We start from the raw sequence: 16,514 nt of genomic DNA, 5'->3' as shown, positions 1-16,514 counted from the left end.
CTTGCCTCATATTGTCTTTCCTTATCCTACTTATAATAAAATGACATACATGAGGTATAGCATGTTAGCCCCAGGTGAGCAGGATAATAAAACTAAACTTCTGTTGTTAAGCAGTTTTTGCATCTGAGTTAGAGGGGAATTATCCAAAGCAGAGACATCATATGTAAACTCTTCTCTGAACAAAATAAAGCAAAGACCCTTTCAGATGTAATGTGATTTGATCTGCGTTCGCTGCAGCTTGCCAAGCGGAGCCCAGTGCTACATGCTTTGCTAGATGCAGAGACAAGACCCTGTAGCGTGGCACAAGCCATTTGAAATAATGGATTTCAAAGCACAGTGGCAGACTTGTTGTGTGGTGTCTGAAAGCCCCATAACACCGTGTATCTATCAATAATCCAACAGCCAACTGTCATAAATAATAGGCGATTGTGGTCAATTAGTGACACAGTTCTTTTTTTCTGAATCAATGAAAGCAAAGGAACACTTTGCACATCTGTTGGATGAGAGAGGTGCATAAGAAAGGGATGAGTACACCAAAAAGCTGCAAAAGGACTCCCACACACCATCTGCAATGTCTGCAAACTTGCAATGTAACATTTTTTTGCAATGTTTCAGTACTAGGCTCTGGTTTGCCTGATGGAAATCTAGTACTGAAACACAATTAGACAATGTGCAGGAGTCCTTTTTCAAATTTCTGCATCAATAAAAGCAAAATTACTTGACTTTTTTCTTTTTTGATGAGTTGGAGGGAGCAGAACAAGTTGTAAACAGCACTGACAAATTAACACAGTATAAAATTGTGGTAAACATTAAGAAACATTTATTTACATATCCAGCAGATGGAGCAATATTAGCATTTATTTGGAGTCCTGTTTATGTCCACCCGCCTGATCAATATAAATCCAATATTTACTCTCTCTTCTGGTTTGGTTTCCATGAAATCCTGGGGTAAACGCACCATTATAAGCATCACCAGCTTTTGTCTCTAAGTTGGTCTGTCTTTTGTTTGGTCTTTCAGCAGGTAGCATAAAATGGGACAGATATCTCACCAAAAACAGCTGCCTCTGCTTTATTCACTGTTATTTTTGCTCCTCCAATGATGCATACACACAACATCTCAACAACGAGACAGGGTTACAGCTCCTGTACTAACTCAAGATTATACTAAAGTGGGAAAATTATATGCTGCAGTGGTTACTATTGTTCCTCATAGTTATTGCTCATGTTCTGTCTCCCGTTGGAAGAACAACTTGTGATAACACAATCACATCCTGGCTCTCCTCATAAGCACTTCAGGTCCATCCTGACCCAATCTCCTTCGTCTCCTAACCCTATAAAGACATGTACATTCTTGACTCATTATCAGTTCCTTTTACACTTTCTGTGTGACTGTGTGCTGATCCTTTGCAAAGCTCTATTAGAACACCACAAAGACAATCTTGGTCATGGTATCTGTCTTAATTTTCAGATTTTCCGCCACAATTATATATAAATAGACTATAACTATATGGATTACTACACATTATTCCAATTCCATTTTTTTGTGAATTTGTATTTAATTATGGATTACATGTACACATTTTTGGGGTTTTCACTGTACGCTGCACTGTCCTCATACTGTGAAAGTTTTTACCGTACACACACAGTTTAACTCTTCATTCTTCTGTTTCAGTTGGTCAAATTTATCGAGCCATTGTTGACCTTGTTCTGCTATTCATACCTGCATTTATTTTTGCCAAGGTAAACAAGCCTCAGAGGTTAAATTCCATTGCAAACTATTACAAACCACAGCCTGAGTGAAACTAGTGCTCCACTGGGGTGCATGGGACATTTTGCCTATAACTGTAATCACACCGAGCTAAACTTATTGCAGACATGGGATGGATCTACTCTGCTATATGGTGAGCTTTGTCAAATATCTTCACCTTCATGTTGCAAGCTTCAGTGAAGTTTTTTTTTATTTCTATCTCTCTATCTTGCATTAAACACATACTGTAAGTGTGCAACTACACTACAACATTGTCTAGTATTTCTTAAAGGTTGACTATAAATGATCATCAAACTTGAAACAGTAGTGGTTTCAAAAGTTAAAAATTGTGTCAGTTTGTTAATTTTCTCTTTGCATTAACTTTGGTCTTTCACCTCAGTTCCGACTCTCTGTTTATGCACATTAATTCCAGGTTTCTGTGTTTGTCAGTGAGTGAGTGCTGGCAGCTGGCCAACTCTGAGACTGTAATGTATGGACAGGTCCGGTCTCCTCAGTATCCACAGCCTTACACCCCCAACCTGAAAAAGGAATGGGATCTCTGGGTTCCTGAGGGCTACCGGATCCAGCTGTCCTTCACACACCTGGATATCAAAGCTTCTTCGGGGTGCTATCAAGACTCTCTGACGGTCAGAGCCATGTTGAAATGTTATATTATGCATTATTTAAAACAACAGATCAATGTTTTTGTACTGACAGTACAGTACTGTCAACCAGAATTCTAGTCTAATATTTATTATTTAATTTTGACTTGAATATTGATGACCTGCACAAACTAGGGTCCATCCATCCATTTTCTGCCTCTTATCCCCTTTAATCCAGACATCCCTCTACCCAGCAATGTTTTCCAGGTTCTCCTGGGGGAATCCAGAGCATTCTCGAGTCAGATGAGATGTAAAATCTCTCCAGCATGTTCTAGGTCCACATCAGGATCTGCTACCACCTCACCTGGCTATTTTTGGCACAAAGGAACAGTGGCAATATTCAAGCTCCCTCCTCTCCCTCCTTACAACTCATTTCAGCCCCTTGTATTCACAATCTCTCTCTTTTTTTTTTTTACATTATCGAAAGCTCATAGGCATAGGAGAGAGTTGGAACACAAATCAACTGGTAAACTGAAAGCTTTACCAACTGGCTAAGCTTCCTTTGCACCACAACAGTCCAGCACAACAGACATTTTACTGTTGAAGCCCCCTAAAATTACACTCCATTTTACTTTCACTAATGAACAAAATCCCACGATGATTGAGCTTCTTTTTTCTGGACAGCCTCTCAATGCCAATCCAAAGCAATGAACCATTGCCTCAGACTTGGAAATGCTAACTCCCGAGCATGTCACCCCACTGAAACTTCCTGAGTGAGTGCCAAAGGTCACAGTCTGATGAAGCCAACAGAATCACATCATCTGCAAAGAGCAGAGAAGCAGCTCTAAGGTTCCCAAGCAGGACATTCTCTTACCCGCAAACTCCTTGTCTCCTTGCCTTCAGGCTACAAAAACACATCTAATTAAGTGATGCAAAATAGTGCTAAGTGTACTATAGCTGAGAGATGTTTCTGTATTTTGAAATGCAAGTGGAAACACAAATGACCGAAATAAACAACTGAAGTTACAGTAAAACTGTCACAAACAAACTCACAATGTTTTTTGTTCTTTGCACTGTTCAGGTTCTCTATGATCAAAAGATCTTGGGGAAGTTTTGTGGCCAGGAAAACTCAATTGATCACCCAGGCAAAGAGCCCATCCTTTCTCAGGGCAACAGACTGACTCTCATATTCCAAACAAGTGATTCCACTCCAGAGGTCCAACAGCATGCTGGCTTCTCTGCTACCTACAAGGCAATAGGTAGAGCTTTTCTTCAACTTCAAGAGAAATTCATAATTAACATGGTGCTTTTCCAGGTATTTTGATCAGTACTAATAATATAAACAAACATAAATTCATAACAATGTCTCTTTGAGCTGAAACAGTATAAATAAATCAACTAAATTCAACTTTAGGTGAGAGTTTCCTTTTAATCACCTTCTCATTATCAGATGTAGATGAATGTTCAAACCCTGGAGATGGCTCAGGTCCACTCTGCTCTCAGATCTGTGTCAACACTCCTGGTTCTTACCACTGCTCCTGCTACCATGGTTACAGGCTTCATTTGGACCAGTACACATGTTTGTGTGAGTACTGTAAACAATAAATTCTTTGCATGCACCTTGCTGTGTGTCATCCAATAAAGCTCAGTAGTTACAGTATGGCATTAATGCTCCTGAGCTGGTGTAAAAAAAAGAATCTTCATTTTGAGGTGAACTACTGAATCTCTTTTTTCTACAATAATACTTGCTTTTGCCTCATGTCCAGTATCCTGTGGTGGCTGTATGTTTGACGAGCATGAGGGACATCTGTCTAGTCCAGGGCACCCTGGTCCCTCACCTCCTTTTCTATCCTGCAAGTACATCATCTCTGTGGAGCCCAAATTCACTGTCACTCTAAACTTCACTGACAACTTCCACATAGAGAGTGTGGACACTCGGCAAGGTCCCAGGTGTCTACATCACTGGCTGCAGGTACTGACGAAGGCTTTCCTTACAATACATGACAATAAAAAGAGGGCGACTCTGATGTGTTTCAATGTACATAAACAAATTCTACTGCTCCTCCCCACGTAGGTGACCATCCCAGGCAGAGAGCCCATGAAGCTGTGTGGCAGAAAGAGTCCAGGGGTGATAACTACACACTCCAATACTGTCAGACTGGACTACCACACTGATGATGAAGGCCTGAGTCTCGGCTGGAGCCTTGACTATCGCGCATCTGGTGAGGAATGAAGGGAGAGAGACATGGTGCTTTGTTTGGTTGATGGTAACAGTTGTATGTGATTAATATTTATGTATCATGTCACTTCCAGAGGTCAAATGTCCATTTCCGGGTAACATCGCCAGAGGCAAAGTGACTCCTGTCTTAACTGAATATTCCTTAAGAGATTATATCAATGTGACCTGTAAGCAAGGAAGCAGATTGATAATGGTTTGATGTTTTCTTTCTCTTTATGTTCATTTGACATAAAACCAAAGACATTGTTTTATTTTCTTTTGTGGTCACTGGGCCTCATGCAAGAACATTTTTGTATTCTTATCTTAAATTTGTCTAACTTATTTCGTATGTAGGGCTCGTACGAACACGCCACGTCAGATTCAGCAAATGCTCGTAACTTCAGATAACTATGTAAATGATCCGCCTGTGCACATGCAATGTGGTTTATAAATTACCATAATTTAAGGACTCAATAACACCATATAAGACTACAATTCCAGCCCAACATGTCAGGAAGTGTCCACTCATGAAAATGGCATTAAAGAGTAAAAAGAAGAACTTTGTGAGTTTGGATTTTGACGTCCTGCTTTCAAAGATCCATAAAGGAAAATCTGTCATTTTAACTGCGTCAGCTGTTGAATCAAGGGAGTGCTGTCGGACTGTCACTGAAATAAAGAGGACATGTCTCGATATGAAAATGGATCACGGAGAGCGAGGACAGAATAAAGTGAGGATGTTCCCATGGACAGCAATTTCATAAACTTATCATTTTTGAGAGCGAGTAATAATAAATTGTTCATTAATGATGATTATTATAATTTAAATATTATAATTATGAAGTGCAATTTATTTTTCAAAATCAAAATGTCTTCAAACTTATGAAATATACAGACATTACTGAAAAACTTCAGTCTGGATAACAGCAGACTGACTGCACATGACTGCTATGACAGGTCTGGACCACTTGTAAATCACCGAAGAACAAATCTGTTTGTGGATGTGGTTTTTGCATGAGGCCCACTGTTTCAATGGGTGAGTTATACAGTGTATTAATTTCAACTAATCCACTCTCTTTTTCAGAATGGACAAAAGATAAAGACGTTTTCAGCCATGTGTAAAAGTGATGGACAGTGGGATCTCCCTCTGCCAAAATGCCAGAGTATGTCTGTTTTGAGTTGAAATAATTTTAAATAAAGAAAAAATATACAATCAAATACATTTTCTGAGTCACTAGAAAAATACTAATATGTCCATGTTTTGTTTTTCTCCAGGAATTGTTTGTGAAGATCCCGAACCTTTGCTGAATGGAGGGTTTATCCTTCTGTCTGGCTCTCTGAATCAGTACCGTTCTGTTATTCAGTTTTATTGTAATGAACCATTTTATTCTCTCCCTGGTGGCGGAAACGGTGAGATATTAACATTCATTATCACAAAAGTATAATTAATAAAAATATTTTCACAAAGGTTACCTAAAAGTATGGCATTATCTTGTTCCCTCTGTTCTGCAGTTAGTTTAACCTGTGAGGGAGACGGACAGTGGAGATCCCAACACAGCAACGTCACTCCAACTTGTTTACCTGGTATTAAAATACCCTGCAATACCTAATCTGGGAAATTCTGATTAAACATGAAGTCTGTGTCTGTGCGAAACTAAATTTTGTCTGTCTCATCCAGTCTGCGGTAAGCCAACAAAACTCGTCTCTACCTATCAGAAGACCATTGGAAGCAATGAAGGTCCAGACAATTCCCTCCCCTGGCATGTGCTACTGAGTGTCGATGGACAAAGAGCAGGAGGGATGTTGATTGCAGACCGCTGGGTTATGACTGCAGCTCATGTCCTAACACACAATCGAAAACCAGTATCAAATGAGACTGTGCGGGTATGGGGGCTACTAAAGGTTTATCTGCATTCTCACTGCCTCCAAGTTTTTGAAATGACATTTATTCACTCCTATGCTGTTGATTTGCAGATTTACATGGGACTTATTGATGCTGAAACCCTGCTGGGTTCTCCTGTGTTGGCTGCATCAGTCCACATTCACCCTGAATACAACAACTCCAACGATGTAGACTACGACAATGACATCGCCTTGATCAAACTGCAAGATCCAGTCACATTCAGCTCATCCATTATGCCAGTCTGTTTGCCAGCAGAGGGTGCCACATACGTCACAGACATGATAGGGTAAAGAAACAACTCAAAAACAAAAGTACTCATTTCATAATGCTACATAATTCAATACTTCAAAGCTATTTTTCTGAACTCAGCTTTTAGCTTTTTTCCCTTAACATGTCAACATGTGATTCAGCCTCTCAGACTGTGATTTGTTTTGCTTTGCTTTGTGATTTTCTACTGAGTTTCTACATTTTTTTTTTTTCAGATTGGTGTCAGGCTTTACCATTACAGATGCTGCCAACCGAAAGGTGGTGACAAATAAGTTGCACTATGTGCATCTCCTTGTGGTGGAGCAGGAGACATGCAGGAATTCAATCAATGAGCTGAAGAAGACGAGGGACAACTTACCAAATCTGACAGATAACATGTTTTGTGCTGGAGTCCCTGACGGTGGCCAGGACTCCTGCCATGGTGACAGCGGAAGTCCCATCGCCGTGAGAGATGACGGACGGTTCTGGGCTGCTGGGATTGTCAGCTGGGGGGTCGACTGCAGACAGCAGGGAACATATGGAATCTATACCAAAGTCGCCAACTACATGGACTGGATAAACAAGACAATGCAGGAGAACTGAATTTACAAACTTCCATCATTAAATTAAAGCTACGACGATCAGTTTTTAACTGGTTATGAAAAATCTCAATTTAATGCTGTTGCCTCTATATGATCTACATAAGCAAACAAGACCAGCAGCTTGAGGAGACCAGCTATTTCTATATATTATTCTAAATGCCTGTCACTGAGCTGGATTCTCCTCAAAATCAGATGAAATAAGCTTGTGTCTGCATTTTACCAAGCAAAGTTACAGTGAGTCATACATTAGCCAGTTAAAAAGAAGCAGAAGGAGATTTTTCTTTTAATAATTTTATTTTTGACACTATAGTTTGTGATTATTGGTGGAAACACTTCTGCTTTTGTCCACAAGGGCCTCCAAAATCATCAAAATGTTAAGGTTCCCTGTAGTACTAGTAGTGGTATCTTTAATAAAAACTTGATGTGCTGAACCAAACCAGAGACAAATGGTCAAATAAAAGCAAGTGAAGAAGAATAACTTGGCTCATCCAGTCCTTCCTTATCCAGTTTATAATAAATGATCAAGGTGAGGTAGATCACTTGAGCAGCCAGATCACCAGCAATTTTCACCTTTGATTTAAAATTTAATTAAAATTTTCTTTGAGCACAATAAAGCATAACACAGTATGCTTAACAATACACAACAACAACTGCTAACTCTAACAAATAGTTGGTCACCGCGATTATGGAAGCAGCATTCCTCTCGCATTATTTGTCTTTTTTTCTTTTTGGCCATTTGGAGGCAGCAGAACAAACTGTAAACAATAATATGACAAATATTATCACACTCTAACGTTGTGCCAGTGTGTTTAACATAGCTGTTTATGCTAAGTCAGAGGTTCCTAAACTTTTTCTGTTTGCAAAGTTTGCACCCCCCTACGCCACAATTTTTATATATAAAATATAAAATTAAAATTAAAGTTTATTTACCCTAAATGGATCATATTCATTCAACTGTGCTAAGCTATGTGCTAAGCTATCTAATTAAAGCTAGCTTCAAAGTGGTATCAAGCTTGTCATTCTTGGCAAAAATCTAACCATACATCCCAAAATGCTGAAGCACTGATTTAGCTGGCTAAACATCTCTCAACAATTAGCTAGACTATTCATAAACTAAACTGCAAATTCAAAATTGAAACCAGTCCTCTTTTTTACATTAAAAATTAAAAACGGTCTTACCAGTTGATTTCAGTGACAGACGGACGTTGGTTCTCGTTTCCATAGTGACCCATGACCCGCGGCTTGCTGCTCTGTCATTGGACGATCCTGTCTGCATTTTATTTCACTTTCGCTCCTCCACTGCTGCGTTGCTGCGCACGCGCCGACATCGAGACGGAAATACATCTCCTGCACTACTACCTCAAGAGTTTACTATTAGATTATAAACTGTGTTTATTTGTCGCTGCACGGCTCTCGTCCATCATCGATGGGATGAAGAAAAGGCTGTAAAATAAAATAAATGTAGCGACACACTCAACTGTTGTTAGGTCCTGAAATCAAAAGTGAAAGTGCGGTGGTGCTTTAGTGTTCTCAGCAGTTATTTCACTTTATTTCGTTGCACTAACGTTAAAATACTTTATAATACCAATATCACGGAAACCAGACTCCGTAATGATGATTGAAGTACTTTTGTTTGGATGCCTCCTGACGTGCGTTTGTGGTAAGAGCACTAATCTTGGTTCATGTTGATGTAGCAGAAAATGGTGGACATGAATGTAGAAGTGTCAAAAACTGACCGTCAGTTTATTGTCAGGCTCAGTAATAAACTTTTTGGTGTAGTGTAGAAGTATTCCTTCACGTTGTCAGAGAGAGCTCATTTTGTTAACACGTTACTGTGCGTCTCTGAATTCCATTTGAAGTTTCATTTAAAGAGCCATGTAGTTGTCACTAATTATAGGTAAAAATAGATAAAGTGTTCATTTTGTATCTCAAATTACCTGCTAATCTAGTATATTTAAGTCAGTGCATAGCAGGTCATATCAACATGCAAAAATGTGACATTTGTCTGAAAGCAATTAAGCAGTTTAACAGATATGAATAAAAAAAATTAAATAATAAATGACTGATGAATGAATATTTACTTGGTTTTAAATTACAGCTGCACAGTGTGGTTAAAAAATCATTTGATTGATAAAATTATTTGTGACAGATATTCTGCCTGTGAAATGATTCATGATGTGGGAATGACCATTTCTGCATCACAATTTTCATTTTCACTGAAAAAGCTATTAATTATCGTAATAATGTGACATTTGCTGAGGTCTGTACAAACAAACGTGTATTTGTACATCTGGAGGATACGATTTGCAGGCCAGGACTACAGAACCTCATCATGATGCTATTTTGTCACAAATTCATCCATTTTGTTCAATTGTGATAATATTTCAATTAATTATGCAGCCGTAGTTTAAATGGAACAGCATGTTAAAGTAAATTCCTCAGGAAATCAATAGTTTTCAAAACAACTAAATAAACTTAAGACCTCTGACTTTAATGCCTATAACTTTCACCAAATGAAATCACATTTTAAAAAATATTTAATATATTATTAGGATGTAATCTAAATGTAAAATAAGCCCTTCTCTTACAGCAATTTAATGCTAGTCTTCTGGTAGTTGTGTACCTGATTACACTAAAAATGTAGACCCAACTTTGGTTTGGTGTGCCTTCTTAGTCTAGAGATGGCCACTAGAAGGTGCTGCTAGAATTGTTTAAATCAAACTTGACCTGAGAAAAAGATGTGAGTTTTAAAGGTTTAAGGCTTAATAATTAATCAGTTCTTAACATGGTCACCTGTCGGTTCAGGAAAATGCAAATTTGCAACCTTAGTATAGTTAAAACTTACCCATTAGTTAATTCATTCTACATGATGAGTTAACATTTATTTATTTGCCCCTTGTTTCCCAGGTGATGGGGTTGCAGATGTGGTACTTTCCTGCACCCTGGTGGAGGAAGGAGCTGGACTGGGTGGGATGGGGGGCGGCTCTCTTTTCACACGGACTCCAGCCACCCTCGTCTTCAGAGATGTTGCGGTGGCTCCTGACGAATCACTTGAGACACTCACTCCGTTTGTCCCGCCTTCAATCCCTGATCCAGACGCCATCTTGTTAGAGGCCAAAGGTTTTTCTTCTCTGCCCTCTCTGCATTATAAAGTTTGGTGTCATATAAGCGCGACCTGTGTTGAACCTCTCCTCTCATCCCTCTGTGACAGTCTCATCACCTGAGATCCCCAAAGTAGACGTGTTGCTCCATGCGGACTGCAACGAGCAGGAGGTGATGTGCGAAATAAGCCGTTACTCCCCTCGTGGAATGCAGGAAAGTTCAGATCAAGCTTATTTCATGGTGTCTCTCAATGTGGAAGGCGGTGACTTCAGCACTTCGCTGATTATGCAGACTCTGCCGGTGGAGAGGGACCAGTCAACCCTTATACAAAACAAACTGGGTCTGCCTCTTAGCCAGACGGGAACTCTTCTGACTGAGGGTGAGATTCACACTTACTATCCCATTTCATCTTTCTCATTTTAGCGTGTCCATCCTTTGTTTTGTAAGATAACATCAGTCTCACTACTTTTTCTCTTCTGTTGTCTCTGCTTTCTGTCCATCAGTGATTTTTGTGGTGTTTTCCCACATAAAGTCTGTATCTGCCCCTCTGAGAGGGGATGTTCTCCTCAACTGTGGCTTCAAGCAGCCAGAAGTGCCCTTAGCACAAGAGTTGGGCATTGAATGGCGACTGCAGCACAGAGGAACAGGGCGGAAAGTGCTTGAACTGAAGACCAGGCTGGATGATGTAGAGGGGAGCACAGTGGGTAAGTGCTGAGCCAACAGGTTTGTCTGGCCTCTGCTGGTTTTATCAAGGGCCTTTGTGAGGATAAAAACTCTGAGCACGGCTTCCTGTGGCTCTGAGAGTGTTAAGGATGGTACATTAGTGCAAGCTGGCTTCAGTGGTGTGGAGGTTCATGAATAAACAAATACAAATGGACTCTAAATGCTCATTTTTTGTGAGTTTTTTAGGACGATGTTGGCAAATTTCAGTCTCAAAACTAGCCTTCGCTAAGCAGTAGTTCTTAACTCTACATGTTTTAAGTATACAAACACGATATCCCTCAGTATAACATTAAGTTCAAAGGATAATTTGGATTATTTGTGTCATAAGTATGAGGTGTAACAACCAGTGTAAATGGCGGTCAGGCCCCCAGTTTGGAGAAGCAGAGAGGAGTACCAGTGTAGGAAGCTAAGCCATGTACTGTTGTGGACAGGGTCAGCAACAAAACTGAAAAAAGGCCCCATATAGCATACGCTGTATTTAGAATATTTTCACAGCTTTACCTTTCTGCTTTGCTTGCAGACAGCCTTTTCTGAAGGGAAACCATTGTTATACAAGCCAAATACTTGCTCTGTCCAAACCATCCAGACTCCACTGGCAAAAACAGTAATTTTACCTCACAGAACACAGGAGTTGCTGATCTACTGCTGCTTCAATCTGAGCAAAGTCGACCTGCTGATGAGGACGATTTGATAGGATTAAAATTCAAATTTCCACAACAGTTCCCCTTGTCATTTTTTTGTCCTCAGTGCATGTAGAGAGGAGGGCCTCAAGCATTGACGTCACCCGGGTGGTCAGTGAGGGCGACGCCTCTGTGACTCTGAGCAAGCTGAAGGTCGTGGATGAGGGGACCTACATCTGTACTGCCAGCGTGGGCCTTTTCCACGCCCAGCAGGTCATTCAACTCCACGTTATCCGTAAGTTTCGCCCTAATCTCTCACTTCAGGAAAATCCCCACAGAATGTCTTTTAATTCTTCCTCTGTGCTCCTTGTTTCAGAACCACCTCATGTTTCACTGTCACAGGAGAAGCTGGTTTTGAACACAAAGTCATCGCAGACGCTGAGCTGCCACTGCGCTAAATACTATCCACTGGACGTTAAGGTCTGTTAGATATTAACCAGTACTTCTGTGTTATCCTTTTGCTGCAACAAACTGGGCAAGACATAAAATCAGTTAACTTGAGTTTTTAATTTATTGATAACGCCAAGAAGCCTGAGTGGATCCTACAACTAAAGATGTGAAATACACAAACCTGTAGGAAACAAACAAACAAACAAACGTTGAGTTAACTGAACAAATAAACATGAACTTACGTCTTCAGTCTGGCTTTTGTTTAGAAAATTAACGGCATTTATATATAATATATAATACTGGATCATTTATTCTTGCATATTCATTTTTTATAGTGTTTAAATGAATCTTACTTATTTTATGTATTCATTTTATTTGTCATTCTCTGTTCATTTGTCATTGTTTTTCTTAATTATATTTTTATTTTTTGTGTGCATTAGCTTAATTGTTTTACAGTTTTATTGTCTTAATATCAGCTCGTCAGTCAGCTGTAATGTACCTGTATGAAAGGTGCTCTACAAATACAGTTTGAGTGATCGACAGGTCATGATTCTGTGTTTTCTTCTGTCTTTCAGATGGAGTGGTCGTCCCTCTCTCCTACAGACACGGAGCCAAAAGTGTTTCCAGATCAGGGCTCTCTGTCCAGCCATCGACAGCATGGTGATGGGACTTATTCCCTGTCATCTCACCTCACTGTGCCCCCGACTGTCTTACCTGGAACTAAGATCACCTGCAGGGTGTCCCACCCAGCCCTGGACGCTCCACACTCTGTCAGCCTGATGGTAGAGGGTCCACAGATAGGTATTATATACTGTATGTGTGGCTTGTGTTTGTGTTCTTGCCAAGAGTTTATTAAATTGTTATTACATTATTGAACAGGTTGAAAAAGATTAATTGATAATAATCACAACAAAAATTGTAATGACAGGACAGTGGCCCTCACTGTTGCTTCTTACAAACAGCTGCACAAAAACCTGACCACAGACATTTTAATGATTCTTTTTTTTAATTCAGATAATCTGAGTTAGCTAAATTATCACCTTAAACTTACTGACTTATTATCTTAAACATATTATTATTGGCTCAGAAATTGTATTAAATTATTGGCCAGTAACTTTTATTACATTAAGAACAGAAAAATTATCACATTATTGGTAGTTATTACAGTAACGGTACATTATTGGCTGCTGCACTCACTAATAAACAGTTTACATTGTTTTTTTAATCTGTGCAAAAAAGTGTAAAAGCAACATGTTGTAGTTTTACCAGGGTTTTGTTTCTTTTTCCTAAAGTCTTAGAGTGGAGTGTAATCAGTAGTTGGTTTGAAACCACAGTTATAGTTGACCCTGTAAATCAAAAGCTCTCACAGCAGAGGGGAGTATTTCACCTCTGGAAACTGCAAAAACCCAGTTTGCATTTTGTCACTTAACTACAATGAGTGATGGCAGACGAATAAAATCATATTTATCTTGCACATTAAACAGAAAGTTTTCATGTCTTGAGATTATTGATTTGTATAATTTTCTGGACACAGTATTTTGTGTCATGTGCATAATGTCAACCCTGTTTAAAATTCCTTAACTGGTCCGTCTGTCTTTCACTCCACAGATTCCTACTGGTGGTTTCTGGGTTTCCTGATCGTCACCGTGCTTTTCTTCTACCAGGTCATGAGATAAGTTTGTACGCGAGATTCCTGTAGATGGTCCTGACTTGAAACTGAGCCCAGAAAAACTTCCTTTGTGTCATTTGTAAGTCAGTAATTTACTGGTTCTTTTAACTCGTCTACTGAACTGAAATATACAAATTTGGAGTAAAAAAAACTATTGTATTTAAATATTATGTTTTATAAATTATTGGCTTTTTAAATTTGTTGTTGAGTATTGTTGGTAGTGGTTTACTTATGTAAAGCAAGAAAGTTTGGAGCTTGCATTTCTGTAACCTGCAACTACAACTGTAATTCTAAGCATTGGTTATAAAACCCACATCTTAAATCCTAAAAGTTTTCTCACACATAAATCACCCTCTGCAGTTTCATTATTTCTCTAACGCTGACGTCTTTAACTGTTTTGCACCTGTGTTGTGTTGTGGAAAACATAACTTACCTACTTATGTCACAGTCGTCAGTGTGTTTCATGTCACCTCATCAGAGGACTAAAGTTTCATTTTTGCTCGCTGGAGTTTGCAGGTAGTAAAGATTGTATCATGCATGTGTAGGCAGCAGGCACGCGTAGCTTCTCCAGAATTTCTGTCCCTGGTGCACACAATTTTTGTGTTTTAAGAAAATATCAAAATCAATGAATGTCTGCGCGGTCAAATGTGTAATTAATTTTGTTCAATTTGTAAAGTGTCAGTATATAAAAACTTGCCGCCTTCTGCTTTAATGTTTAGAGTTACACGTTTTGTGATGCTGTTGCCTTGAAGAGCAGCTTTAAGGGAATACAAGTGAAGTGCCCTGATATACATTAACAGAACATGCAACAAGACATACAGACTGTTGGTTCAAACAGGATTCATTTATCCAGGCCTTGAATTGTTTGTATGTAGGGAATCTCAGCAAAACTTTACCTTAATCATGGCATAGTCATTTTAGACCTTTAAACAAACTATGATGCATTTTGACATGAAGGGTCTAACAGATCTCGTAGAAGGACTTTTAAGGATGCCAAGTTTGTTTTGAGGCTTGGCTTCACTTTATTTGCCATGAAAAAAAAGCATTTTAATTGCTTTAAAACAGGTACCTTGGGTTTTTTTTTGTGATTTTTCTGTCCACATGTATCCTTATCTAAAGAGCACCTTAGACAAACTCAGTTTGAGTCAGAGGAACTCCTACCCAAACATTTTCTGTTTGTACTTCTGCTCATATACAAAGTGGGATTTTCGCTGCTGATATTCTGTAAAGTGACATCTTAATTTAAACCTGGCTGACCTGTCAGTCATTACAAAACTCGTCAGGCTGAAATTTTGGGAAAATGTGTACAAAATTCTGCACAAGACACCTAGAATACTGTCATTTGATAAAGTGGTGCAGCTATAAAAAGCTATAGCTGCAAAACAAACAAAAAACTTGAGTTGCAATAATCTGGATGTCAAAGCATGATAGTTTCTTTTTTAGAAAGGCTTTTTGTTGTACCATTTTCAGTGGTATTATTTTGAATGTTGCATATGTTTTTATGGCTTGTTCTTGTTTTTTTGTGCCTGATATTGATATTGTTACTCCTCTTGCAATTTACTTTTCACAGTGAAAGATTTTGTGACCCAGCGACATGGTTTAAGATATTTGACTTTATCAATATTTGTATATTTCTTGAAATACATCTTTGCTGAAGACAAATCAAAAGAAATAAAACCAGAACATTTTCCAATCAAAGTCTTTATGTTTTCTTAGTGTTTATTTTATTGCAAGCAATCAAACAAAAAAGAAAAGAAAAAAATAAAACACCCTCCCTTGTGCATGCTGCAAAACTGCAAAAATATACTGTTTACAAATGAAACCCAAATAGAAACTGGAAAAACAACTAGAAAAACTAAGTAAACTGAACATATAAGTTGCAAAAAATACTAAATAACTCTCGTCTAAATTAAGCAAATATCTAGAGTAATTAAATACTCAATACAAATACTTAATTATTTATAGAAGACCAAACAAACTAATAAATAGCTCCCCCTAAAGGTAGAATAGATGGGATTTGTCGGTTGCTGTTTGTAAACAAACCATTCAAAGTTGGCCCCTCCTGAACGAATGAGAGAGACCGCAGCATTACTTGAGAGAGGCGGAGAGTGGATGAAGTGAGGGAGTGAAATTAGCGAGAACAAAGCAGTCAGTCAGAGAAATCAAACGTCATTTTCTGGTTGTTTCACAGCGCTTACATTCTAGAGCACAAACAAACACGCCCACACCTCTGCACAACACCGGATCCTGTGTGAATGAAGCGACCCTTCATCCTGTTGCTGCGTCCTCAGTCTGCTCTGCCTGCATGTGTGTGTGTTTATGTGTGTGCATAGTTTCCACAGGTTACTACATTTGTTAAATTACATCTGGAAACACACTGAAGCTTTGTTGAATCTGTATAAGTAGAGTAGAAAGGTTTTCTAAAAAGGTCTAAATTGGCTCAATATGTCAATATAATAATAATAACATAATAAAGGTCAGCACTCAGTTCTGTTGATGATTTATTTATTGGCATCAGCAAAAGTGGTAAGCATGCATTTGTTTTTGTTGTTTTTTTCGCAAATCCAGTTGCATCTCTTACTGCATTTTCAGGTTGTAAATCACAAAACATGTTCTCATATCTCATGTGGTAATT

General features: G+C 38.8%; 2 protein-coding genes across 2 annotated transcripts; both read left to right on the top strand.

Moving 5' to 3' along the window:
* The first annotated feature begins 1,784 nt into the window (after positions 1-1,784).
* Positions 1,785-7,793, top strand: LOC146321938 (complement C1r subcomponent-like). Its single transcript, XM_084727256.1, has 13 exons — positions 1,785-1,901; positions 2,181-2,394; positions 3,431-3,608; positions 3,800-3,934; positions 4,116-4,321; positions 4,424-4,571; positions 4,663-4,781; positions 5,649-5,727; positions 5,840-5,974; positions 6,077-6,148; positions 6,243-6,448; positions 6,539-6,753; positions 6,950-7,793. The coding sequence occupies exons 1-13, from the start codon at positions 1,876-1,878 to the stop codon at positions 7,314-7,316; spliced, it is 2,100 nt and encodes a 699-aa protein (XP_084583382.1). The 5' UTR covers positions 1,785-1,875; the 3' UTR covers positions 7,317-7,793.
* A 988-nt stretch (positions 7,794-8,781) lies between these two features.
* Positions 8,782-15,521, top strand: tapbpl (TAP binding protein like). The gene is made up of 8 exons (XM_084727253.1): positions 8,782-8,975; positions 10,223-10,435; positions 10,527-10,796; positions 10,921-11,121; positions 11,888-12,055; positions 12,137-12,240; positions 12,786-13,011; positions 13,819-15,521. The coding sequence occupies exons 1-8, from the start codon at positions 8,927-8,929 to the stop codon at positions 13,884-13,886; spliced, it is 1,299 nt and encodes a 432-aa protein (XP_084583379.1). The 5' UTR covers positions 8,782-8,926; the 3' UTR covers positions 13,887-15,521.
* Positions 15,522-16,514: the final 993 nt, after the last annotated feature.

Source organism: Lutjanus erythropterus, chromosome 9 (genome assembly GCF_056507025.1).
Source record: "Lutjanus erythropterus isolate fLutEry1 chromosome 9, fLutEry1.hap2, whole genome shotgun sequence".
Taxonomy (NCBI): Eukaryota; Metazoa; Chordata; class Actinopteri; order Lutjaniformes; family Lutjanidae; genus Lutjanus; species Lutjanus erythropterus.
This window is presented reverse-complemented; position numbering and strand designations above follow the sequence as displayed.